Consider the following 25,755-nt stretch of genomic DNA (forward strand, 5'->3'; position numbering starts at 1 on the left):
GGAACAAAATATGCTCTGCTTTTTATTTTATTTTTTTTTGGCTAGAGTGCAGAGGTTTTAGAACTCCTGTCAATTTTTATTGCTGTGTGTCACTATTAGGAAGAGTGACTCTCTCTATTTGTCCTGTTTACTTTTTACCTTCAAAAGTAAAAGAAAGTCCCAAAATTTGGGTTGATCCCAGAACAGTTATAGAGGGGAAAACTTCCAAATGGGACACTAGTTCTGGTGACACATCGGGATTCCCTCACTTTCACAAAGAATTTATTAGGTTTTAAGGCTGTATACAGCTTACCGTAGCACAATGAGAGGGTGCAAATAGATATAACAAGAAAGGGCACAATGAACACCCAGGGCACCCATTACAGCGAGGTATGGGTACAGAGGAGAGTTTCTTGTGCTATCAAAATGTCAGTGATTCTAAACAGCACGGATTTCTTCTCACTTCCTGTTTTGGCAATGGGACAGGATGTAAAGGGAAATCTCAATGGGAGACAGATGGCAAAAAAACCCCAAAAAACCCTCAATTACTCTATGCAAAATTAAAAAATAAAAAAACTTTTGTTACAGTTTAAGGAATCCGATTAGAGACCTACACCAGTTGATGTATGTCCTCTACAGAACACATGTATGCGCTTCTCATGTACGTAAGGCTGCACGCAAATGTGCATGCTTATATATACTGCACACTTACATCTAGGCTGTTATCCCCAGCTATGGTCATCATTTAGGACATTGTCCCCAACGCACCAACTTTTAATTGCTGATTTCTGACATTTCACAATGAAAACATTGTTTCCTAAGCTCTTTGCCGTAAATATCAGCCTTACTCTACCCCCAAGAATAAAGGGGCCGATAATGGTACGCAGCTAAACTGAGGCGAATCACCTTGTGGCATTTGAATATTGTAAACCTAATTTTAAAAATATATGAAACCAAAATCAATTGAAAATAAAGGCACAACATTTCTTTAGTTGTAAATTTTTTTATTTTTTTTTTTGCTTTGTCATACTACCACCAACTCTCCCTTGGTGAATGATAATCTAATCAAACTGATCATTCTTACTGATAATGTCATGAAGTGGGGTCCAGGTTCTGCCATAGGCAGAAAAGTCTGCAAAGACTTATTGGGCTAGGTTTGAAAAGTACTCAGCATCATGCACAAATGGTTAAAAGGAAATGTGCACACCCTCAAACACATACACAATACCTTTTATTTGACTTACAGTACCTTCTTCCCATACTTCCACCTACATCGTTCTTCCATTCAGTGGTCTGTGTGTGTCATAATGTAGGCCCATGGTGGACGAGACAGAAAAAAAGACCTTCTTATAGTCTTTCCCTCTATGACAAATGTAGGCTGTAACACAGGGATCATAGGCCAGAACTTCATATACTTCATTGTACAGAATGACGCAGGTTCATGAGGACTGTGCTTACAGAGTTCTGTAGCTACTGAGCTGTAATCAGAGGAGATACCCGGCAGGGTGGATTTGATTTAAATCAAACTGATTTAAATCACGATTTAAATCACTAGTCAGTAAGGCTTGATTTAAATCCTAGTTTTCTAAATAGACTAATTCTTGCTGGTATAACTTTAATATGCAAGTAGATGAAGATTTTTAGAATAACAACTTTTCATATTAGTTTTTTTATCCCCAGTTTAATAGGTTAATCATTCATATTTGGACAACTTTTCTGTCGTACTTAGGAAGGAGAAAAATAATCATTACCTTAATAATAACAATTTAAATAGATTTATTCAACTGAAACAATAACATTCCAGCATATGTTATTTGCTTAAACATCCATGTTTGTTAACTAATTTGGCTAAACAAAATATATATATTTCAAGAAGCTTAGACTGTCAGCCCCTTCCTCCTCACACTTAGTTTCACTTTCTTCTTGTGCAGATCTATTCCACTCCAAACAATCAGAAAAATATTGTTTCTATTCTATTCACTGAACTTCTTGAAATTTAGCACTGAAGGGGTTGATTCTGTATTCATAGGTTTGTAGAAGTTAGGATTAAGGTCTTTTTCTTAACTCTGTTCATGTTATAACATTTTTGCTGTGAAGAAGAGGCATGTGATCTCCGCTGACTCAAATTCAGTTTTGAGAACTGCAAAAGTAAACCAAGCATCTGTGATAATATCTTGTAGGCAGAGAAACTGCCCAATAATCTTACACAAACCTCTGGAAGAACATGACATTGTGAATGGATTAATGGAATTTATTTACCAAAACAATTAAACATATACAGCCTTATTCTACATAATTAAAAACCTAATCTTTATTTCATGATGGAATAACCTTTGGATGGTAATATATTTTCCTCAAAAAGCATTTTATTTAAAAAAAATCTGATTTAAATCGAAAAAATCTGATTTAAATTAAAAACAATCTGATTTTTTTGATTTTTTTTTAAAAATCATTGATTTTTATCCACCCTGATACCCGGCCATATAATTGAGCAAATTACTTCTATGTCAAATACAAAGCTTGTGTATGGGGACTTAGAGCCCTGACATTAACTTCTGTTTCTGTAAGAACTGTGCAAAGAAAATCTTATTTGGATTTCATATTAGGTTCATTGGCCATGTCTGAAGATTTCTCCACATATGACTGTGATGTAAGTCCTCTGTTTTATTTCTATTGACTGTATTTACCTTGCTGAAACAATAAATGAAAAATGGATACCAATTTGTTTTAGTTTGGTGTTTAAAATACTGCTTACTGCATCACTGATGTGGTTTAGATCAAAAAGCACCATCAATATGGACTAGTGGTAATGCATGCAAAACAAGTCTTCAAATCATCGCCCATATCATGTAACCTAGGTGTATTTGTATTTTCCCAACATGATGCTCAGTTCATAAGGTGCTAAAGGCAAAGTTCAGAAAATCCACCGCTCCCCTCCCTAGCCATTATTTACCTCCCATGACAGCTGTGGCCCCCAGTGTTGTTTACAAGTCGGCTAGTAACATCAGATAGACTGGAACAAGACATTACTCCTGCAGTTATTTGTACATCTATTATTTTAGGATGGGTTGCCATGGTCACAGAACCCAGTTTGCCCTAGATTAGTGTCATGAGTTGCCATGGTGTGGACAGGCCAGTTGTCAGCACCATAAGAACTGATTATGCTCTAGGGCAGGATGCACTTGTTGCTATTTGTTGAGGCCCATGCACACCATGGCAATGCATGATGCTGTTCCAGGGCAGGTGGCATGCAGAGCCATCCTCAGCATTCAGAAGAGGTCGATACCCCAGCTTCTCCAGAATTGCTCCACCTTCTGCCCTCCTCATCACTGCTGCAGCCAAAAGGTAGGACTCTGGTGTGAAGAGGAAACTGGGTGATTGGGGGGCACTGTGTGATTGGAGGGGCTCTGTGATGGGAGATTGTGTGATTGGGGGGCTCTGTGGGGATGACTGTGTGATGAGGGAGGAAATCTGTGATGGGGAGACTCTGCTGTGATTGGAGGACTCTGTGATAGAGGTATCCTGTGATGGAGGGCTCTCCTGTGTAGGGTGACCTCTGATGTTTAGCAGGACTGTGATGTGATGGGGGACTCTGATGTAAAGGAAAGACTTTCATGGGAAGCTGGACCTTTAATGTTTTAAGGGCCTTCTGATGTGAAGGGGGGACTCTGATGTAAAAGGGGAGTTCTGATGTGTTGCGAGGACCTCTAATGTGAAAAGGACATCTGATGAGAGGTTCATTTAATCAAAGTGGTTATGGGCATCGCACCAGGCTCAGATTTTCCCATTGAAAAATAAAGTTTAAGCTTTTTACATCTTAGACTTCAAGATTCTGCATTTATAGGGTGCCACTGTTTTAGGGTGTGTGTGTGTGGGGGGGGGGGTAGCAATGATTGTGGGATTACTGTGCTTGATTGGCCAGCAAACTCGCCTGACCTGAACACCATAGAGAATCTATGGGACATTGCCAAGAGAAAGATGAGAGACATGAGACCGAACAATGCAGAAGAGCTGAAGGCCGCTATTGAAGCATCCTGGTCTTCCATAACACCTCAGCAGTGCCACAGGCTGATAGCTTCCATGCCACGACGCATTGAGGCAGTAATTGCTGCAAAAGGGGCCAAAACCAAGTACTGAGTACATATGATGCTTATACTCTTCAGAGGTCCGATATTGTTCTATGTACAATCCTTGTTTTATTGATTGCATGTAATATTCTAATTATCTGAGATTGTGGATTTGGGGTTTTCATGAGCTGTAAGCCATAATCATCACAATTATGACAAATGATGGCTTCAACTATCTTGCTTTGCATGTAATGAGTCTATCTCATATATTAGTTTCACCTTTTAAGTTGCATTACTGAAATAAATTAACTTTTGCACAATATTCTAATTTTTCGAGTTTCACCCGTATGTCACAATGACACACACTTTTTTTTCTTCTTTTTTAATGTAAGTCCATATTATCAGATCATATGACCAGATGAGGGGAGTGGTTAGGAGTCGAGGGCGATTTTTCTGTCACCCTCTGAGTCTATGCAATATCCAACATAATCATGTGTGCAATCCATCATTTCAATGATTTTATTCATTTTTTTTTTTTATTTGTACATGGTGTACGTAAGTTTAATATTTTTATAACCACAAGGATGTATTCACTGCTTTATTTATTTATTTATTTTAAATTAATAAGTCAAAAGGTTCAATTATAACATATCGGGGTTGACTTACTAAAACTGGAGAGTAGAAAATCTAGGGCAGCTCTGCAGAGGAACCAATCAGCTTCCAAGTTTTATCGTCAAAGTTTAATTGAAAAAGCTGAAGTTAGAAGCTGATTGGCTACCATGAACAGCTACACCAGATTTCACACTCATCAGTTTTAGTAAATCAACGTCAATATATGATTAATTTTTTTAAATATTTATTTTCAGGGTGAGCAAATGGAAGATGCTTCCAGTGAGACTGAAGAAGACATTCCAGAGGTAGAGTATATAACACACTAGCCAGTTGATTGATTATCATTGTCCACAGTGATTTCTCAAAATAATCCTATAAAAGGTGGCTTATTGGGTAGTGGGCATATAGATATTGCATCTTTGTGCCATTATGTAGAGGACTCAACAAAGCCAAGCTTATGTACTCTTACAGTATATGAATAGTTAAAAGAAAGGTAAAAAGCAAAAGTAAAAAAATGTACAAACTTTAAATACAATTGTCCTAAAACCAATATTAGTTTTACTTTAAGAGCCTTCACAAGCAAAAACACAGTAGGTAAAAAATACTGTTCACAATGTTTTTATTTTCATTGCCCAAAAATAAATGATCAGATTTTTCAGGTTAGCGTTTTTACTTTATATTAAATTTTTGCATGCATGTATATGAATGTATATAGGACCAACACATAATACAGTATTTTACTGAGTCACATTAATTTATTTCCAAGAGTAGATAATCTAACATGCATGTCACAATAATACACAAACACTTTTTTTATATACATCAGTATTGTCAGGTTATATAGCCAGATGATGGGAGTGGTTAGGAGTCGACGATTTTTCTGTCATCTTCTACACCACAGGTGTCAAACTGGCAGCTCTCCAGCTTTTGCGGAACTACAAGTCAAATGAGGCATTGCAAGACTAAGAGTTACAAGCAGGACTACCACAGGCAGAGGTATAATAGAACCGCAACAGCTGAAGGGCCGTCAACTTGACACCCCTGCTCTACGCACTATCCAACATCATGATGTGTGCAATCCATCATGTCAATGAGTTAATTAATCTTTTTTTATTTGTACGTATTGGTGTATGTAAGTTTACTATTTTTAGAACTACAATTCATTTATTCACTACTTTAATTTTTTTTTTTTAATTAATAAGTCTGAAGGTTGAATTATAACATACTGGGGTTGATTTATTAAAACTGAAGAGTTCAAAATCTCTGGTGCAGCTCTGCAGAGAAATCCATAAGCTTCCAGGTTTTATCGTCAAAGCTTAATTGAACAAGCTGAAGTTAGAAACTGATTGGCTACCATGCATAGCTGCACCAAATTTCGTACCCTCTAGTTTTCGTAAATCAACCTCAGTATATGATTAATTTTTTAAATATTTATTTTCAGGGTGAGCAAATGGAAGATGCTTCCAGTGTGACTGTTGAAGACATTCCAGAGGTAGAGTATATAACACACTAGCCAGTTGACTAATTGATTGTCATCGTCCTCAGTGATTTCTCAAAATAATCCTATAAAAGGTGGCTTATTGGGTAGTGGGCATTTTATCTTTGGGGCATTATTTAGAGGACTGAACAAAGCCAAGCTTATGCACTCTTACAGCAATGCCAGAAATGGAAAAGCAGTGCAGATCTGGCAGCAAGTGAAACCCTGACCCACTTCACCCAAAATGTTTCTTCTATCGCTCCTAGATTAGTTTTCCCTTTTCCTTTTCAAAATATACTAATACTTTCATTGTGTGTGTAGTGTAATAAAAATTGACCATTACAATAAAATGTCAGATTGGTTAAATTGTTCAGGCTTTTGACAATGAAATATTTACATACTTTTAACAAGCAATAAATGAGGTTTTAAAAGCCTTCACTGACTTATGTAACTGCAGGCACTGTGGAGAAATTAATCTCCTTTTTGCTTTCTTGGGCAGTGGGGACTTGGCATCCTAACAGATTTCTAATGAAAACAAACACCAGGTTCTTTAAGCTATATGAAAACTAGTTTTCAGTGTCTTTGTTGTGACAACAGAAATATATTTCTTCTCTGTGCTTGCAGCTACACAGATCAGTGTTTTCAAGCTCTTTTATTGCATGTTAAAGCAGACCTTTACTCCCCAAAGTCAAAAAATGCATGCCTGTCCATAAAGTCAAAAAGTTTTTAAAAAACGTAATTTTATTCTTCGATAGCCGGCCACTCTTGTTCCGCATGTGCCAGATCTGGCATGGCATTATTGCTGGGCCAACAGAGGAACTAGGAAGAAGAATCTATTCAACAGTTATGTCGTTTTTGAAAATGGTGGTGCAGGGGCCGGGCACATAGTGTTTGATGCATAAGAGTATTGTGGCAAAATAGGAGGGGAAAAAAATGGACACATAAATATATTTAACACATTACCCTAAAAGAGCATTGGCAGTATGTTGAGGGGAAGATCTGCTTTAATATATATAAATATTGAACATACCTAACCTGTCCAAAAGTTAAAGTGGAGTTCCATTCAAACTGTAAAATATAAGTAAGCAGCTACAAAAACTGTAGCTGCTGACTTTTAAAAAACAGGCACTTGCCTGTCCCTCGATCCTGTGGTGTCCTCCCCGCAGCCCGTTTCACCGGCCGTGTTGTGTTCCCAGTGCTGGCATCTTCAGTGTGGGTACCCAGCTGTGACAGCTTGTGATTTCACAGCTGGGTGCCCACTACGCATGCACGTGTAGTGCTGCGCTTTCTGAATAGTCCTGTAGTCTTCTGGGACCCGTCACTTGTCCCAGAAGACTACAGGGAGGGAGAGTGGGTGGACAACTTCCGCTTTCGATTGCCCGGGTGATTGCAGCGGAATTGGGAGCGGGTACCTGTCAATTTTGGGTACCTGCTTCCCAAAGGGGCCAATCCTTAACGGGAATCGGGGGACCAGTCCTTAAAGCGGAACTTCTCCTTTTGGGTGGAGCTCCACTTTAACTTTAATCTACATTTAAAATTGATGACTGCTGCATCTATGGGCATCTGTCATGGACAGATATTGAATTTGTTCAAAATGAGCATTGGATGCCACCCTTGCCTCTACTCTGTTTGCAAAGAAACATTTATTTCTTTTTAATAATTGAAGGGGGGCAGTACATTTCTTCAGTACATTGGGAGATCTTTGCTCAGGGTTTGTCTACCTTTATCTTGTGTGCAATTTCATTAAACGTAGGTATTGTGTAATTAGTAATGCTCTGATGTCACTATAGAAAACCTTGCGCTGTCCTTCAACAGCAGATGAGATGGCTTTTTAAACGTAGCTGCAAATACTATTTTTAGTCCTTACTAGGGTGAGCCAAATACTGTATTTCTTGGATGCAAAAATTATTGGGGAATCTAGAAATGTTTAAACACACTGTACAATGAGGACCATGTAATTAGGATCAAATCTTTCAGCTTTTAATAAGATCACAAATGCAAAATAACAAGGAAGAGTGGACTATGGTTGGTTGGGGTGATTGAAAGAAAAATTAAAAAATGAAATTTACGTGTTTACAATACACTATAAGAAATAGAAAAAAAACATAGTAAAACTGGAGGCAAATCACAAAACTGAGTTATAAATATGTAAGTCAGTTTTATTTGCCAGCTTTCTACTTCTGGGGAAATTACATTCAGTACTTTTTATGGGATCTTAGAAGGATTCAAAACCTCTTCCCAGCATTGTTCTGTTTCTGTGAGTTACAAGCAGTGTAGTCCATCCAGTTCAACCAAAAAAGTTATGATCCTGTACCCACAGTTGATCCAGAGGAAGGCAAAATAAACCAAGGAAAGCATGAACAAATTTGCTCCTGCAGAGGAAAAAAATTCCTTCCTGATCCCCCGAGAGGCAGTCGGATATTCCCTGGATTAACTTTGCCTATAACTGTTAGTATCCAGTTATATTCTGTGTATCCAAGAAGGAATCCAGGCCTTTTTTAAAGCAATCCACTGAGCTGGCCAGGACCAACTCTTAAGGAAGTCTATTCCACATTTTCACAGCTCTCACTGTGAAGAAACCTTTCCGTGTTTGGAGAATAAATTTATTTTCTTACAGACGTAAAGAGTGCCCTCTTGTCCTCTGTGATGACCTCAGGGTGAATAACGAGTTCACTATATGAACCACTGATGTATTTATACATGTTGATCATATCCCCCCTTAATCTCCTCTTCTCAAGAGAGAATACATTCAGTTCCTCTAATTTTTCCTCATAGCTGAGCTCCCCCATTCCTCTTATCAGTTTGGTTGCCCTTCTCTGTACTTTCTCCAGTTCTCCAATGTTCTTTTTGTGAATTGGCGCCCAAAACTGAACTACGTATTCCAGATGAGGCATACTAATGATTTGTACAGGGGTAATAGGATATCTCTCTCTCTGGATACTATACCTCTTTTAATACAAGAGAGGGTTTTGCTTGCTTTAGAAATCGCAGCTTGGCATTGCATGCCATTAGGCTTGTGATCTGCCAGAACTCCCAGATCCTTCTCCACCATTGATTCCCCCAACTGTAACCCCGCTAGTATGAATGGAAATAATTTCTCCAAACCACATTCATAAGAGGAATCTTGATTGCGGCGGGAGCAAGGAAGAAAAAGGAAAGAAGAGAGAGGGTCAGTGGGCTCTTAAAAGAAATATTGGACATGGAGCAGATCCATAAGAAGAAAATAACAAAAGATACGAGACAGAGGTTATCGGATAAAAAAGATGAGCTAGAGAGGTTGATGGATGAGGAGAAGAGAAGAGTATACAACAGGGTTTTTAACGAGAGATATAGATGGGGGGACAGACCAGGAAGATATCTAATGAGAGCTTTGAATAAAAAGAAAAATAGGAACTATATAGAAAAGATAAAAAGTTCAAAGGGGGAGTTGGTCCACTCAAATAAAGAGATTATTAAAGTGTTTACGGAGTATTACAAAACGTTATATAATATTAGCCCCCAAAGCCCCCTAAAAGAAGCCCAAGAGGGAATTAATGAAAAAAAGATGACATACTTAAAAAATGCGGGATTACCAAAACTAAGTGAAGCACAGTTGAACTCCCTAGATGCAGAAATCTCCCAGGAAGAAATTAAAATAGCATTAAGAAGCACAGGGGGGGGGGAAAGCCCAGGCCCGGATGGATATACAGTTAAGTACTATAAGAAATTTAGTGAAGTACTGCTACCCAAGTTGGAGAAATATATGAATGCTCTGGGAGGTGGGATGAAAGTGAGGAGAGAATCCCTACAGGCCCATGTAGTACTTATTCACAAGGAGGGAAAAGATCCATCTCAGTGCTCCAGCTATAGACCTATCTCATTATTGAACACAGACACTAAACTGTATGCAAAGGTGTTAGCAAACAGGTTGAGGGATCTGATGCCTGAATGGATCCATGGAGACCAGGTGGGCTTTGTACCGGGGAGAGAACATAGAGATAACGGCTTGAGAACCCTGATGCTTATTCAGAAAAGTAGAAAAGGGAAAGCCCCGGTGGTGCTCTTGTCAATTGATGCAGAAAAGGCATTTGATAGAGTGGACTGGGGCTTTATGATGGACAACTTAAAAGTGCTGGGGATAGGTGATAGAATGCGAGAGTGGATAAGTAAATTATATAGGGAGCCTACTGCAATCATCACGGTAAATGGGGAGAGATCAGAACCCATTGGAATGTCTAATGGTACAAGACAGGGCTGTCCACTGTCCCCTCTGCTATATGTATTGTCACTCGAACCTCTGTTGTCAATAATAAGAAATAGTGGATCGGTAAAGGGAATTCAGATAGAATCCATAGAACATAGAGTAGCGGCCTATGCGGACGACTTATTGTTCTATGTGGGGAATCCCCGAATAACTCTCCCAAATATAATGAAGATTCTGAAGGAGTATGGTGAACTATCAAATTTAAAAATTAATCCAACGAAAACAGAGATCCTGAATATTAATATACCAAAGAATGAAAAAGAAAAACTACAAAAAGAATTCCCCTTTATATGGAGAGAAAAAGAGATAAAATACCTAGGAATAAAACTCACTGCCTCATCTAAGCATTTGTATAGATTAAATTATATCTCTTTGATAAATGAGATCAGGGAAGATTTAAAAAGACTAGAAGGAGGAAATCCATCCTGGATAGGACGTATAAACCTAGTCAAAATGGTAATTATGCCTAAAATACTGTATAGATTTCAAATGGTACCAATTAAAATTCCAGAAGCCTTCTTTAAGATAATGAAAAAAATGTTAACAAGATATATTTGGAAGAATAAAAAACCTAGAATAGCATATGAAACATTGAGTAGGACTAAAGAGAAAGGGGGATTGGGCCTACCAGATGTCAAGAGATACTATAAAGCAGTGGTTTTAGCAAGAATATATGACTGGACATTTAACCATAAGGGGAAAAGTTGGGTAACAATTGAAAATGATCTTAGTGGTAATAGATTGAGTCAGATGATATGGGTTCCACCACAGTTCAGGGGAATTAAAGAAAGCACAAGTATCTACACTTTAAATGTCTTTAGGGTATGGGACAATTTACACAAAAACATGAAATGGGAATTTAATTCTATATTAATGCCTCTCACAAATACTGAGTACTTCCCCCCCGGGAAAGAATAAGATATCAGGGAGATGGTTTAGAAAGGAGGATACCCAATTGAGAGATGTTTTGGTGGAGGGAGAATTGAGATCACTTAAAGAGTTAATAGAGAAGAAGGGAGATATTTTTATTAGAATAGATGAGTGGAAATATCATCAATTGAAAAGTTTTATTGGAAATCTACCGAAACCCCTGAGAATAAAACGGGAGTGGAATATGTTTGAAAGGTTGTTAGAGACACGAAGGGATGGGAAGCATGGTATCTCAAAAGTGTATAGAATACTCACAGAATTAGACACAAACACAAAGTTAATTTTTATGACAAAATGGGAAAGGGATATGGGAGTTGGGTTTGATGAAGATAGACAGAGAAAGATGTTTAGATTGATACACGATAATGTTAGTATGAGAGAGGTTGAGGTTAATTATAAGTATGTGACACGATGGCACATTACACCGAGTGTAGAGCACAAGATGAATGGGGAAAACTCAAATATGTGTTAGAGAGGATGTGGAGAGATAGGCACGGTGTTTCACATATGGTGGGAATGTCCGAAAATCCAGGCTTTTTGGAAGATAATAGTTAAATTAATTGAAGAAATAACTGGAATTGACATAGGGTTAGACCCAACGACGTGCCTCCTACACAATGTGGAGACATCTGTAAATAAATATAAAGATTCAGGTATTTGGTACTTCTTGAATGCGGTGAAAGGGTTGATACCCAAGTTTTGGCGGAAAGCTGAGGTACCGAAGGAGGTAGAGTGGATTAATAGAGTAAACCAGATAGGTAGAATGGAAAGATCATACCATATGCAAGAAGATAGGATGAGAGTTTATTCCAGGAGATGGGAAAAGTGGGAAAGAGCAGGATTGAAAGAGAAATATAGGAAGATATGAACTAGGATGTTAGCAAAAAAATTAATAAGCCTCAAGAGATTAGAAAGGGCTAGAGTCTGCAGAGGGGGAGGAGGGGCGGGAGGGGGGGGTAGTGGGACGGGAAGGAAAAGAGTTTTTAGTAAGGGAAAGGTAGAAATGTTATATAATTGTCTACTTGTATGAGAATTATTTCCCTTTTTGGGTTTTTGTATTAATATGAAAAATTTAATAAATATTTAAATTAAAAAAAAAAAAAAAAAGCTGAGCTCCCCCATTCCTCTTATCAGTTTGGTTGCCCTTCTCTGTACTTTCTCCAGTTCTCCAATGTTTTTTTTGTGAATTGGCGCCCAAAACTGAACTGCATATTCCAGATGAGGCATTACTAATGATTTGTACAGGGGTAATAGGATATCTCTCTCTCTGGATACTATACCTCTTTTAATACAAGAGAGGGTTTTGCTTGCTTTAGAAATCGCAGCTTGGCATTGCATGCCATTAGGCTTGTGATCTGCCAGAACTCCCAGATCCTTCTCCACCATTGATTCCCCCAACTGTAACCCCGCTAGTATGAATGGAAATAATTTCTCCAAACCACCCCAAATTATCCCATCAATGTACCTGTAAATTGCTGGTGCAATTACTACTGTAGCCATAGCTCCCAGCCATCCCTGATTTTTAGGGACTGTTCCTCTTTTGGAACAAAGTACCCCTGTAACTGTTTGCTCCTCATTTGTTCCCTATTTTGGTCTAATGTACAGTGCCTTGAAAAAGTATTCATACCCTTGAAATTTTCCACATCTTGTCATGTTACAACCAAAAACGTAAATGTATTTTATTGGGATTTTATGTGATAGACTAACACAAAGTGGCTCATAATTGTGAAGTGGAAGGAAAATGATAAATGGTTTTCAATTTTTTTTACAAAATAAATATGTGAAACGTGTGGCGTGCATTTGCATTCAGCTCCCCTGAGTCAATACTTTGTAGAACCACCTTTCACTGCAGTTACAGCTGCAAGTCTTTTTGGGGATGTCTCAACCAGCTTTGCACATCTAGAGAGTAAATTTTTTGTCCATTCTTCTTTGCAAAATAGCTCAAGCTCTGTCAGATTGGATGGGGAGAGTCTGTAAACAGCAATTTTCAAGTCTTGCCACAGATTCTCAATTGGATTTAGGTCTAGACTTTGACTGGGCAGTTCTAACAAATTAATATGCTTTCATGTAAACCATTCTATTGTAGCTCTGGCTGTATGTTTAGGGTTGTTGTCCTGTTGGAAGGTGAACCTCCACCCCAGTATCAAGTCTTTTGCAGGCTCTAACAGGTTTTCTTCTAATACTGCCCTGTATTTGGATTCCTCCATCTTTCCATCAACTTTGACCAGCTTCCCTGTCCCTGCTGAAGAAAAGCATCCCCACAACATTATGCTGCCACCACCATGTTTCTTGGTTGGGATGGTGTGTTCAGGGTGATGTGCAGTGTTAGTTTTCCGTCACAAATATGACTGCAGCCTGGAGAGGATTGTCAGGAAAAGGCCATTCAAAAGTGTTGGGGACTTTCACAAGGAGTGGACTGAGGCTGGAGTCAGTGCATCAAAATCCACCACACATAGACGGATCCTGGACATGGGCTTCAAATGTCGTATTCCTCTTGTCAAGAGCTCTTGAACAATAAACGTCAGAAGCGTCTTACCTGGGCTAAAGAAAAACAGACCTGGTCTGTTGCTCAGTGGTCCAAAGTCCTCTTTTCTGATGAGAGCAACTTTTGCATCTCATTTGGAAACCAAGGACCCAGAGTATGGAGGAAGAATGGAGAGGCACACACTGCAAGATGCTTGAAATCCAGGGTGAAGTTTCCACAGTCTGTGTTGATTTGGGGAGCAATGTCATCTGCTGGTGTTGGTCCACTGTTCTTCATTAAGTCCAGGGTCAACGCTGCCATCTACCAGGAGATTTTGGAGCACTTCATGCTTCCTTCTGCAGACGAGCTTTATGGGGATGCTGACTTCATTTTCCAGCAGGACTTGGCACCTGCCCACACTGCCAAAAGCACCAAAACCTGGTTCAATGACCATGGGATTACTGTGCTTGATTGGCCAGCAAACTTGCCTGACCTGAACCCCATAAAGAATCTATAGGGCATTGCCAAGAGAAAGATGAGACATGAGACCGAACAATGCAGAAGAGCTGAAGGCAGCTATTGAAGCATCCTGGTCTTCCATAACACCTCAACAGTGCCACAGGCTGATAGCTTCCATGCCACGCCACATTGAGGCAATATTTCCTGCAAAAGAGGCCCAAACCAAGTACTGAGTACATATGCATACTTATACTTTTCAGAGGTCCGTTATTTTTCTATGTACAATCCTTGTTTTATTGATTGCATGTAATAGTCTAATTTTCTGAGATTGTGGATTTGGGGTTTTCATGAGCTGTATGCCATAATCATCACAATTATGACAAATCATGGCTTGAACTATCTTGCTTTGCATGTAATGAGTCTATCTCATATATTAGTTTCACCTTTTAAGTTGCATTACTGAAATAAATGAACTTTTGCATGATATTCTAATTTTTCGAGTTTCACCTGTATATCAGAGTAAAGGGGCTGAATACAAATGCATGCCACACTTTTCAGATATTTGTTTGTAAAAAAGTTTGAAAACCATTTATTGTTTTCATTCCACTTCACAATTATGTGCCACTTTGTGTTGGTCTATCACATAAAATCCCAATAAAATACATTTATGTTTTTGGTTGTAACATGTCAAAATATGGAAAATTTCAAGGGGTATGAATACTATTTCAAGGAACTGTACAGTAGACCAAAATAGGGAACAAATGAGGAGCAAAAAGTAAACAGTATATACTGTACCTGTATAAAAACGCACCATTTATATACCAAACAGTGCTAAAATTTCCATTACATTTTGAATGGTTGCATTTGCAAATTTCAAAAGCTAGTGGAAGTAAAAGAATATCAATACACACGAAAGTGATTGGTTAAAGTACTTTTTTACCAGTAAGTGTTCATGTAATTTAAGTGTGGCAGGGTTTTGTCCTTTGCCTACATAAAGGCTTCCCGTTTTCCCATCTCAACCTTGGAAGGTATGCTGTAGCTTCCTGTCAAAATAAATTATATAAACTGGTAAGATTTGTTTTGTCTGTGGGTTATAACCAACATTTACATTTTTTACAGAATCAACATACTGGTACATATGCAACATCAGATGAAAATAATCCTAAAATTGCTGCATTAGAGTCAACACATAATCCAGACCTGTCTGCCAGCTCCAGTCATGTAGTAAAAAGTTCTCCATCTGCACAATTTATTAACATTACAAACAAAACTTTGGTGCACTCGGTAAGCGCTCACTGTTCGGATGTTCCTGTAGACCAGACAGCAGCGGTCGATAGGAGAAAACCTCAATCAGTAGCTCATCTCTCGGCCATTGCTACTGGAACCAATTTGTCGATTGTGCAGCCTTCATGCTATCCCCTTGTCAATAATAAATGCACAGAAATGGCAGCCAGCTCCACTAGAGCAAACGAGGCCTTCCTTGTAATGGAATCACTGGTGAAAGAAGCTCCTGCTTCCAGGGAAGTCCTGCCAACATTCCCTGGTGTCAAAACTAGTAAAGCTTCAGAGGTACAGAATGCAACTTGTCATCCCAGTCTATTGCACATAAAAACATTGTCAAATCTTCTTAGACATTCTCCTGCAGTAACGAGTGCTCAATCTGGACAATTTATTAACATTACAAACAAAGTAAAAAGTACCAATATTCTTCAAGGTACTATATTCCACCCAGTAAATGTTGCTAAAAGCAGTGAAAGGTTAGCTTCCATTAGTGGTGAAACATTGACACCTTCAGATGGTGAAAACAATGCAAGAGCAGAACCTAAGGACATATATAATGGTAATAATAAGTTAGTGTCCATGAGTGCGGTCTCTCACAATCCTACAAAACCTTTAGATGACCAGGTTTGGAGCTCCAGCAGTACAAACAAGGCATCAGATAAACAGCAGCCTATGAGGTCTCTAAATATGAACAATGTATCAAATGAGCAGCATAACAAAGATAAGGATCTACTGCTGGCCAACTTAGGAAAAACCATGAAGAAACATGCAGCCCATAATGTTTCTAGACATGCCCCCAGCAAAACCTTTTGCTTTGCGAATACTGACATACTGTTAGATAAGGAGCCTCTGAGCTCTCCAAGTGTTAGCAAGACATCAGGTGAACAACCCAAAGGGACTCCTGTTCCCACAACAGTTTTGGTGCATGCTGTAAACTCTCATGCTATGGATGTTCCTGTAGACCAGCCAGCAACGGTCCCCCAGAGACAAATTAAATCAGTAGGTCATGTCTCAGCTATTACTACTGGAACTGATTTGTCGATTGTGCAGCCTTCATGCTCTTCCCGTGTCGATAATAAATGCACAGAAATGGCATCCAGCTCCCCTAGAGCAAAGGAGACCTTCCATGTAAAGGAATTATTGATCAAAGAAGCACTGACTTCCAGGGAAGAAGCTCCACTAACATCCCCTGGTGTCAAAGGTGGTACAACATCTGAGGTAGAGAAGGCAACTTGTCGTCCCAGTCTACTGCACTTAAAAGCATTGTCATATCAGCTAAAGCAAGGTATGCTGTATGTTCTATCTTGTGTAATAAGTCTATAACTTAGTTTAGGTCTAGGAACATTTGCTGATGATTTGACTCTTTAAATACAGAAGTACTGAAAAATACTTGTATACCTTCTAGAAATCAAATGTGCTCCTAATTTATTGTAGTAAGCTGACAACACAGTGGGGGAGATCTATTAAAGTGTTACTAAACCCACAACAGTAAAATCGGTCTGTATATGTAGTAAAGCATGCTTGTTATACTCACTGTGGAACCTAGGGGGTTAATGCTCCACATTGTGTAAAAATGCTGTTTGATCCTGACTTCTCTCATCCTCCCCTTCTTTCCGTGTCCCCCTCTTATCTCCTGATAAGACATATCGTGTGGAGTCACTCTAAACATGTTCAATTTGGTGTGTATTGCTAGAGAGGTTTTTTTTTCTTGGGAAAGTGCAAATGATCAGCACAGGGCCAGTCAGCACTGTTCAGACAGAGGTCAGGGGTTCTGCATCCTCCTACAAGCTTTAACCAGTGCTCTGCTGGACACTGATAGAAATCACAAGACTGCTCTAACTGCTGATGAGAAAATGTATTTAGCAGTTTATATTTACTAAAATAATTTAATTCCCATGTTGTGTGTACTGTGGGAGACCAGATAGTGAATGCAGGGTCCTGGGTTTAGTAACACTTTAAAACTGGAGCACTCAGAATCTGGTGCAGCTGTGCATGGTAGTCAATCAGTTTCTAACTTCAGCTTGTTCAATTAAACTTTGACGATAAAACATGGAAGCTGATTGGTTTCTGTGCAGAGCTGCACTAGATTTTGCACCATGCAGTTTTAGTAAAGTACCCCTAGTGCCTCTGTGTCACAGTGCAAACAGTGTTATCAGCTCTATTTACTTCTCTTGTACTCCAACACCTTCCTCTCTTCTCACCGCCGTAACATAAGATGAAGGTGTTCTGTAGATGACAGGACAAAACTGATAAAACTGCTTGGATTTTCAATGCAGTAGAGGCAGAGTGAACATGGAAATTAGGAGCTTACTGGGTTTCTGGCATATTATTAGGTGTTTTTTGTACATTTAGCATTTTCAAAGAGATAACAAATGGGGAAATGTGCATTTTTTGCAGAGATGTATTAAATGTTTTCTTTTTTATTTTGCCCTGACATAAGCTTAAGCTCTCGTTCACCCCGGTGCGATTTGTCGTGCGATTTGACAATTCCAAATCGCATGATAAGTCACACCCCATTGCAGGAAATGGAACTGTTGAAATTGCCACGACTCATGTCACAGCGACTTTGAAAAAGGTTCCTGCATTACTTTTTTCTGATTTCATTGCGACTTACATAGACTTCTGTTAAACAAAGTCGCAAATTACACTGATCTGTGGCTTTGAAAACATGCTGAAGTGGCGTGATTTCTATGTCGTAATGGTGTGAACCAGGGCTTAAAGAAAAACTACAGGCAAAGCTTTTTTTTCATTTTGGATAGAGTAAGGAAGGGTTAAATCTCCGTCAGCTTTTTTTCCCCTTTGCAGTCTTTTTGGGGGGATTTCCTTTCACTTCCTGTTCCATAGCCAAAACGGGAAGTTAGAGGAAAAGTGAAAGGAATCCCTAGTCTTCAGCAGGGTTACCAGAATGATGTCGCCAGTGAAAAATTTCTCCTCTATTTGTTTTTTGATGACCACCCAAAATTTGGGATTTTCTTTCATTTTCGTTGATAACAGTAAACTGGACAGATGGGGGTGGGGAGTGGGGGGTGGATTTCCGTAACAGAAACGCAAAACTGCAATAAATACCTGACAGGGGTTTTTATGCCTTTCCACTCTATCCAGAACTAAAAAATGATAGTTTTGCCTTTAGTTATATTTTACATATGCCATGGACTTAAGCTAGAGGATGGACGATTACTTATGATCAAGCTGCTTCCTCACTTCCACTTCCTCAAACTAAAACTGAGCTCATACTATGCCCTCCAGCCCGTGTCCCCTCCCCGTTCCTCTCCATCAAGATCAATAATACATCCATCAGTCCCTCCCCTCATGTCACGGTACTAGGTGTAATCCTGGACTCCCATCTGTCCTTTCAGCTCCAAATCCAATCACTGTCCAAATCTTGTAGACTTCATCTCCGCAACATCTCCAAGATACGGCCGTTCTTAACCTCTGAAACTACTAAGCAACTTATTCACTCCCTGGTTATCTCTCGCCTTGACTATTGTAACTCCCTCCTCATTGGCCTACCTAATCGCAGGCTATCCCCTCTTCAGCCTATCATGAATGCTGCTGCCAGACTCATCCACCTTACGAATTGTTCCATATCTGCCACCCCTCTCTGCCAATCCCTCCACTGGCTTCCCATTGCCCAACGAATAAAATTTAAAACATTAACAATAACATATAAAGCCATTTGTAACTCTGACCCAAATTACATCACCAATCTTGTCTCCAAATATAACCCAAACCGTCCTCTCCGCTCCTTCCATGACCTCCTGCTCTCTAACTCCCTTGTCTCCTCCTTGCATACTCATCTCCAGGACTTTTCCAGAGCCTCCCCCATCCCCTGGAACTCTCTACCCCAATCTATCAGACTATTGCCTACTCTGCCCATGTTTAGGTGATCTCAGAAAAGCTATCTCTTCAGGGAAGCCTATCCTGCCTTCAGCTAATAATGGAATCTTTTATTTCTCCTATCAGTTCATCCCCCACAGTTATTATCTTTTGTACTGTCAGCCCCTCCCTCTTAGATTGTAAGTTCCAAGGAGCAGGGCCCCCCTAACCCTCTTGTATTGAACTGTTTCATTGCTGTATTATCTCCTTTTATATCGTAAAGCTCTGAGAAAACTGTTGGCACTATATAAATCCTGTATAATAATAAGCTGCTAAAATATAACTTGCATGCCCAGAGAGCATATTGATTTATAAGCTTGCATCCTATCAAGGTTAAAAATTGATGAATGGTCTATTTAATGCCTTGTAACAATTGTTATTTTGTGCTACCCTCTTCCCTCTATTTTACTGTTGCTGTGTTTGTTTTCTTGCAATGCATTTGCTATAAGTGTATTTCTCATTTTGGTGTTTGTGTCTTCATTTATTTTAGGATATTTTTTACAAAGTTTCAAAAAGATTAATGTACAGGTACGTATCCAGTTACTGAGTTAAATATATAATTTTGGCTACAGATAAAATGAATAATATATGCTTCAATCAAAATTTTCCCAAACTTTGGTCATTTGTAAAGCACTATGAGAACCTTTGAATATCATTGTAATATTAAAAATTGCCATTTTTCCCAACTTGCATTGCCAGCATTTAGTTAGGTTATGTCTCTCTCTGCTTAAAACCACTGCTTGCCTTAGACGATCTTAATATGGATGTATACATGTGAAAGCCTCAGTCAATTCCATTCCTTGGGCCATGCCCCCTGACATGTTTTGCCCCACGCACCATGAATAAGTCCCTGGTGGGTGGGGTGAAACATGTCAGGGGCCATGGCCCAAGGAGCGCCATTGATTGAGGCTTTTATATGTACACATCCATACTATGATCGGCTAAGGCCAGAAGTGGTTTCAAGCTAAAATGTTTATTGCTCCTTGGATGAGTTTTTCTTTTGCTGGTATCCTGAGTGCCAATGCGGCTCAACACCTCAGCCTGGAGCGGCACCACCAAGTACTTATGGCCTTATCATGTCTCCTCTTAAGGTCCATGCATACTAGGGTCAATAAAAATTCCAGAACCTCAGAAAAAGCGACATAAAAAAATGCTTATAATGGCTTTTATTGCACACGTGTTTATGGACATTTCTAAGTATTTGCTTGTATAAGCATTTTTTTCCAAAACATTCCCCTCTGCTGATTTTTCAGTGTACGCTTGAAAACGCCAAACACTTTTAAATGCCGTGTTTATGAGCTTCAAGTGTTTTTTTCTACCCAAAAGTTTCTCTCAAAAAGGTACTTGTGGTGTTTTTTTTTCCAGCTGAAAACACTCCTTTGATAATATGCCTCTAAATGCTCCAATGTGCATGGACACATAGGCTAAGATAGAGTTGCTTATACAGGCTGAAAAAAAAGCCAGATGCCTGTAAAAGCAGCATTTTTTTTATGCCCAGTGTACATGGCCCCTAATGTCCGGTGGAACACAGAGGCTTACCCTCCATTCACATCAATCCCGACTTTGAAATCGTGCGACTTACAGTCAAGTCGCATGATTTCAAAGTCGGGGGACCCGCCGATTTCAGGTGCGATCTGCAAGACATCTGATACAGGTGTCTATGCAAATCGCACCAAAAGTCTTGTATGTACTAATTTTGAAATCGGTGCGGCTACGACCAAATCGGAACCGCACTGATATGACCACTGCAATTACGCACAATAGGGTGCGACTTGGCATGCAATTTGCAAGTCGCAGGGCATGCAAATCGCACGCCAAGTTGCACCCAGTGTGAACCAGGGCTTAAACAAACTGTTAAACGGTGCCCCCCCCCCCCCGCTATCTGTAACTGATACTATATATCAGCGCAAAAGTCTTTGATAGCCCTTTCATACGCTAGCCATCTGCTGCAATGTATTAATGCAAAATACTTGGGCATTACTGTGAGTTGTGTTAAAATAGCCTATTCATCATGAATAGGTTGCAAACATGCCACAGTGGATCAAAAAACACACAACGCTTAGCACCACAAGGCAAAATAGTAATGCAGGCATTATTAGCATGTTGCCACAATGCATAAGTGTGAATAGGCCCCTAAAGTACCAGAGTACTTTAATTTTAGCCATTTCTTAGCTTTAGAAAGAGTTGGCATTTAAATATTTGTCCTATTTTATATTTAGTTTTTCCTTTTCCTGTATCTTGGACATATGTGAAAGAAATGGGTGAGAAGTTTTCACCAGGTTAGCACAGCACAGACAGCAATAAATCATTTTCCAAAGTTCTCTTTTTTTCACTCAAACGTGGGTTTTTTTCTCCCCCATCACTTCCTGTAATTTCTTGTTCTGACACAAAGGGAGGGGAAATCTTCCCAATAGAGACACCACCAGCAGAAAAACCTGACAGAGGCTTTAACCCTTCAACCCCTATCCTAAACAAAATCAAGTTTTGGCAGCAGTTGGTCTTTGTAAATTAAATATTTTCAGATTGAATGCACATGATATTATAACTTAGAAAATGATCTATTTAGGTTTCTCTCATTCTCAGAGCTGGATCATCCACAAGACAGTGTATGTCCAAGGGGCCATATGCAACCTTCATATCACTAAAATAAACTAGAGGCAGGGCTGGGAATCGGGGTACCAGTCCTACTGTAGTGGGTCCAGCCAGCTGGGTGAATCAGATGTAAGCAGGGAGGGTGATCGGAACAGTGAAGGGGCGATTACTGGAACTGATCCCCTCTATGGTTCTTTCTGCAGCAGCTGAAAGCTGACTTCTCTTCATCCCATCATTTTTCAGCTGCTGCAGAGAGAGCCATACAGGGGATTGGTTCCAGTAATTGCCCCAAATCACCCTCCTTGTGCACCATATGTTTCCCCCTGCTGCCCAGGTCCCCCTGTGTGCCTCCACCCCCCACAATGCTGTCTACTTCCCTTCTTTCCTTTCCACCAGCAGCTACAGGCACTAGGACAGTAGGATCCTTCGGGATGGAGAGTGGGGGAAGGTTCCAGTAAATATTTCCCATTTACCAGCCCCTTCCTGTCCTGAATGAACACAGTGAGCAATCAGTACCGATCACTCGCTGTGTTCATTCTTAACTGAAGCCTAGTAAACTGTTTTTTGGCGGAGTGGCCCTGTCAGGTTGGCAGCATGGGGCCCTGTGGTTTTTAACAGCAGCCCTGACCAGAGGAATAGTGCAATTGTGAACTTATGTATGGAAGGTGGGGAGGAGGTCAAACCTGCTGCCTTGCCTATGGTCCCATTCTGTCTTAAAGTGATACGAAGGGCTACAATTCTATTTACATATGAAAGGGTCATATTACCTGCTCTGTGCACGAATATTGCACAGATAGGTCGCTTTCCTCCTATTCTGGCAGTTCCCCGCTTGCACTGTCTGCTTCTCCCTCTTCTGGGTGCCTCTTGTAGCAAGCCAGGTCCAAGGGTGTGTGCTTCAGAGCCAGGCTGTGTGCCTGTAAGCAGCAACTCCACTGCCTCCTCACATGAGTTTGACTGACAGAAGCAGGAGCTCTGCTGCTCTGTTTCTCCTGTAAAGGAAAGGAAGTTGCTCTCACTTGCTATCATCCACTGATCCAGTGCAACTGAATGGCAGAAACTAAACATTGGGTGCATGCAACCTGATATTGTGTAGGTTTACCATCATTCATAAATGCATCACTTTTCATAATTTGAACAAATACAATTGATAAAGTGGTAATTGATCAGACTGCTCACACTAAAACAGCAACACTTGCACTTGATGTATTTTCAGAATGATTGTGAATATATGTCTTTATTTTTTATAGCTTCCAAGCAATGGGAAATCGCTGAGCACATTACAAAGCAAAGTCGGTAAGTAAAGATAAGTGAAATAAGCTGCAAATTTGCAAAGCTGAAAATTTAGCTTCACCTCAAATTGGATCCAGAACTTGCATCACTAGATAGTATTTGTGACAGAACGCCTGTCACCCGATCGAGTGAATTCATCAGAGAATCGATTCCTCACCACTGGGACACAGGACCAAGGTATTATAGCCAAGACTAGATAAGAGGCATTGCACCCAAGACTAGACGCGACTAGCGTAGATGCCAAACTGAAACTACTTTATTGAACAGAAATAGTTTTTATATACTGCAGAAATAGGGCAGTGCCCCCACATGAACAATGAAACAAATAATACACATTATAAATATCCCACACACATTATCCTAAACCGTGCAAATGTAAAACAATACAGCCAACAGCTAACAGTGATCTAATTTAACAGTAAGCCAATCAACTGCCAGGCACCTAGACAATGCTTTGATTAATCAGGGAGCCCACCGCAGACGGCCTGACAACATACTCACCCCTGAATACACAAAGTCCATTACACATGCTGTCTTTAAGGTTTTTGCTTTCACTTGTATAATCTGTCCATCATAAGAAAAAACTCGTACAATATTCCAACAGTCTGAAAAGTGGAATTAGTTTATCTTCATAGATTTCTTGAGGGAGATTGTTGATAAATATTTCTGTCCCAAATAGAGGAGTTTCTCCAACCCAGTCCGCATGAGGGCCACCATATTTCCTCCGACCATTAACCTGTACAAGATTATTATTACATCTTTCCATCCACTCCAGAAGGGAAGATTTGTTGTCTTTTTACAGAGAAATAATCCAAGCCTCGCCATCAGCATTCATCATGTTGTTGTCCATTATTAGAGAATGATCTGCTCTCTCCATGGGCCGTAATCAGTGGGCTGAAGGCTAGCCCCTAGTCCCCTCCAGAAGCCCCTGTCCTGGTTGGATCTGTCACAGTATTCACCCTAATAAATTGCAGATTTCACTAAATTGTGGTTTCAATGATGCTGTGAACAAGACAGGCCTGTAATGGAAGAAAGGGAAATATTTATGACCAGTACTATCAATAATGAACACCAAGAGCAGAAGCAGGCAGGCCTAGAATCCTCCTTCCCCCAATTCCATTACTGAGCCAGTGTTCTTGTTCCACTGATATGGCGCTCTCATCCTGTCCTGACCAGTCATCAATAGATTTAATGACACCCTTTACTAACCCTAGACACTGAGATGTCACATCACACATTGAACTCATTGTGCCACCTGGTACTCCTAGCCCTCCCTCTCTTCCTTGCCCAGATGACTTTCTGGCTGGAAGCGCAAAGGTGAAGGCGCCAACCAGCCACCTTGTCAGATACCCACTCAGATTTAATGTACACCCTTCTAGTTTACAATTTCTGGAAAGATGGTTGAATTATGCAATTGTCGAGATAATTTGAAGAAATGGTCCTGAATTGGTGAAAATAGTTGAATTGTGTTACTGCTACCAATTCACTTGCTGTGCTGCTGACATTTGTTTCCCTACCACCATAACCTTCTTGCATTATGGGAGGATGGAAGACTTAAGATCTCTAGGCCATACTCATCCACCCTTCTTTCTCGCTGACATTTAGACATTCAGCGTTTTACTTTTGTAGGGTCCCAGAAATATACACTTTACCCATGAAAAGTTACAAACCCTGGAACACAGCTGAGCATGCATCACACATAATAACATGTCCCAAGTGACCTCAAGTACAGTATTTATAGTGTAATAATAAGTACTCTTAAGACGTGTATAGTAAACCAAGTGCTAGAGAGAACAATAGCTTGTGTAAACAGACCTAAAGTAAAGCATTTAAATAGTTTGTAGTGCTACCCCCGCGGGGGCTGCTTAGTAATTTGGGTTCTCTATTCTGCGCCTTGACTCCAAAAACAATCTCAGTACCTCTCACACACCTGATTGAATGAAAGTTACTACAAGCACTTATAAGAACACAAGTATAAATACCATTAACTCGGCTGTGAATAGCACCAGGAAATAGACATGAGACCGTTTTGTGGTAAATGAACTCAATGTATTGGTACGGGATAGACTAAATGGTTGTTTGAGCATAAATGAACACAGAGAAGGTAGGTTCAGACGCAATCAACCAGACAGTATAATCACTATGCCAAGGTAACTTAGAATAGAGTTCTGTACCCGTAGACTGGGATTAACTCATGAATCAGCAAAGTAAACAATAAACTGTGCATATTAACATTAACTGCAATGCGAATAATATAATTAGTCTAGAGTGCAGTCTAGGAGAATGGCTGGGATATGGTACACTGTCCCCTGAGAGGTATCTCCTTAGCAATAGGTGAAGGTCTCTGTGTAGCCACTGTAAAGGGACAGTCTTTAGTCCTAACTCTTCAGCCGGCTAGCGTTGGGGTCCAGCTGTACCGCTGGTGCACATGAGAATAGTCCCAGTCAAGCCTTCAGGCAGCAATAAGGCTATTAGATGGCAGTAT

At 39.8% G+C, this 25,755-nt stretch overlaps 1 protein-coding gene across 8 annotated transcripts in view; it reads left to right on the top strand.

The window, feature by feature from the left end:
- The window catches only part of LOC149444320 (uncharacterized), a 192,075-nt gene that overhangs the window by 116,278 nt on the left and 50,042 nt on the right, over positions 1-25,755 (top strand). For all 8 annotated transcript variants that reach the window (XM_089654683.1, XM_089654688.1, XM_089654685.1 and 5 more), the window contains 6 exons: positions 2,586-2,629; positions 4,913-4,963; positions 6,100-6,150; positions 15,351-16,797; positions 19,879-19,916; positions 23,228-23,273. In XM_089654683.1, coding sequence (XP_089510809.1) covers positions 2,586-2,629; positions 4,913-4,963; positions 6,100-6,150; positions 15,351-16,797; positions 19,879-19,916; positions 23,228-23,273 — 1,677 coding nt within the window. The remainder of the gene's footprint in view (positions 1-2,585; positions 2,630-4,912; positions 4,964-6,099; positions 6,151-15,350; positions 16,798-19,878; positions 19,917-23,227; positions 23,274-25,755) is intronic.

The sequence above is a fragment of the Staurois parvus genome, unplaced genomic scaffold (genome assembly GCF_062004578.1).
Source record: "Staurois parvus isolate SC_StPar_1 unplaced genomic scaffold, SC_StPar_1.0 ptg000789l, whole genome shotgun sequence".
In the NCBI taxonomy this organism is placed as follows: Eukaryota; Metazoa; Chordata; class Amphibia; order Anura; family Ranidae; genus Staurois; species Staurois parvus.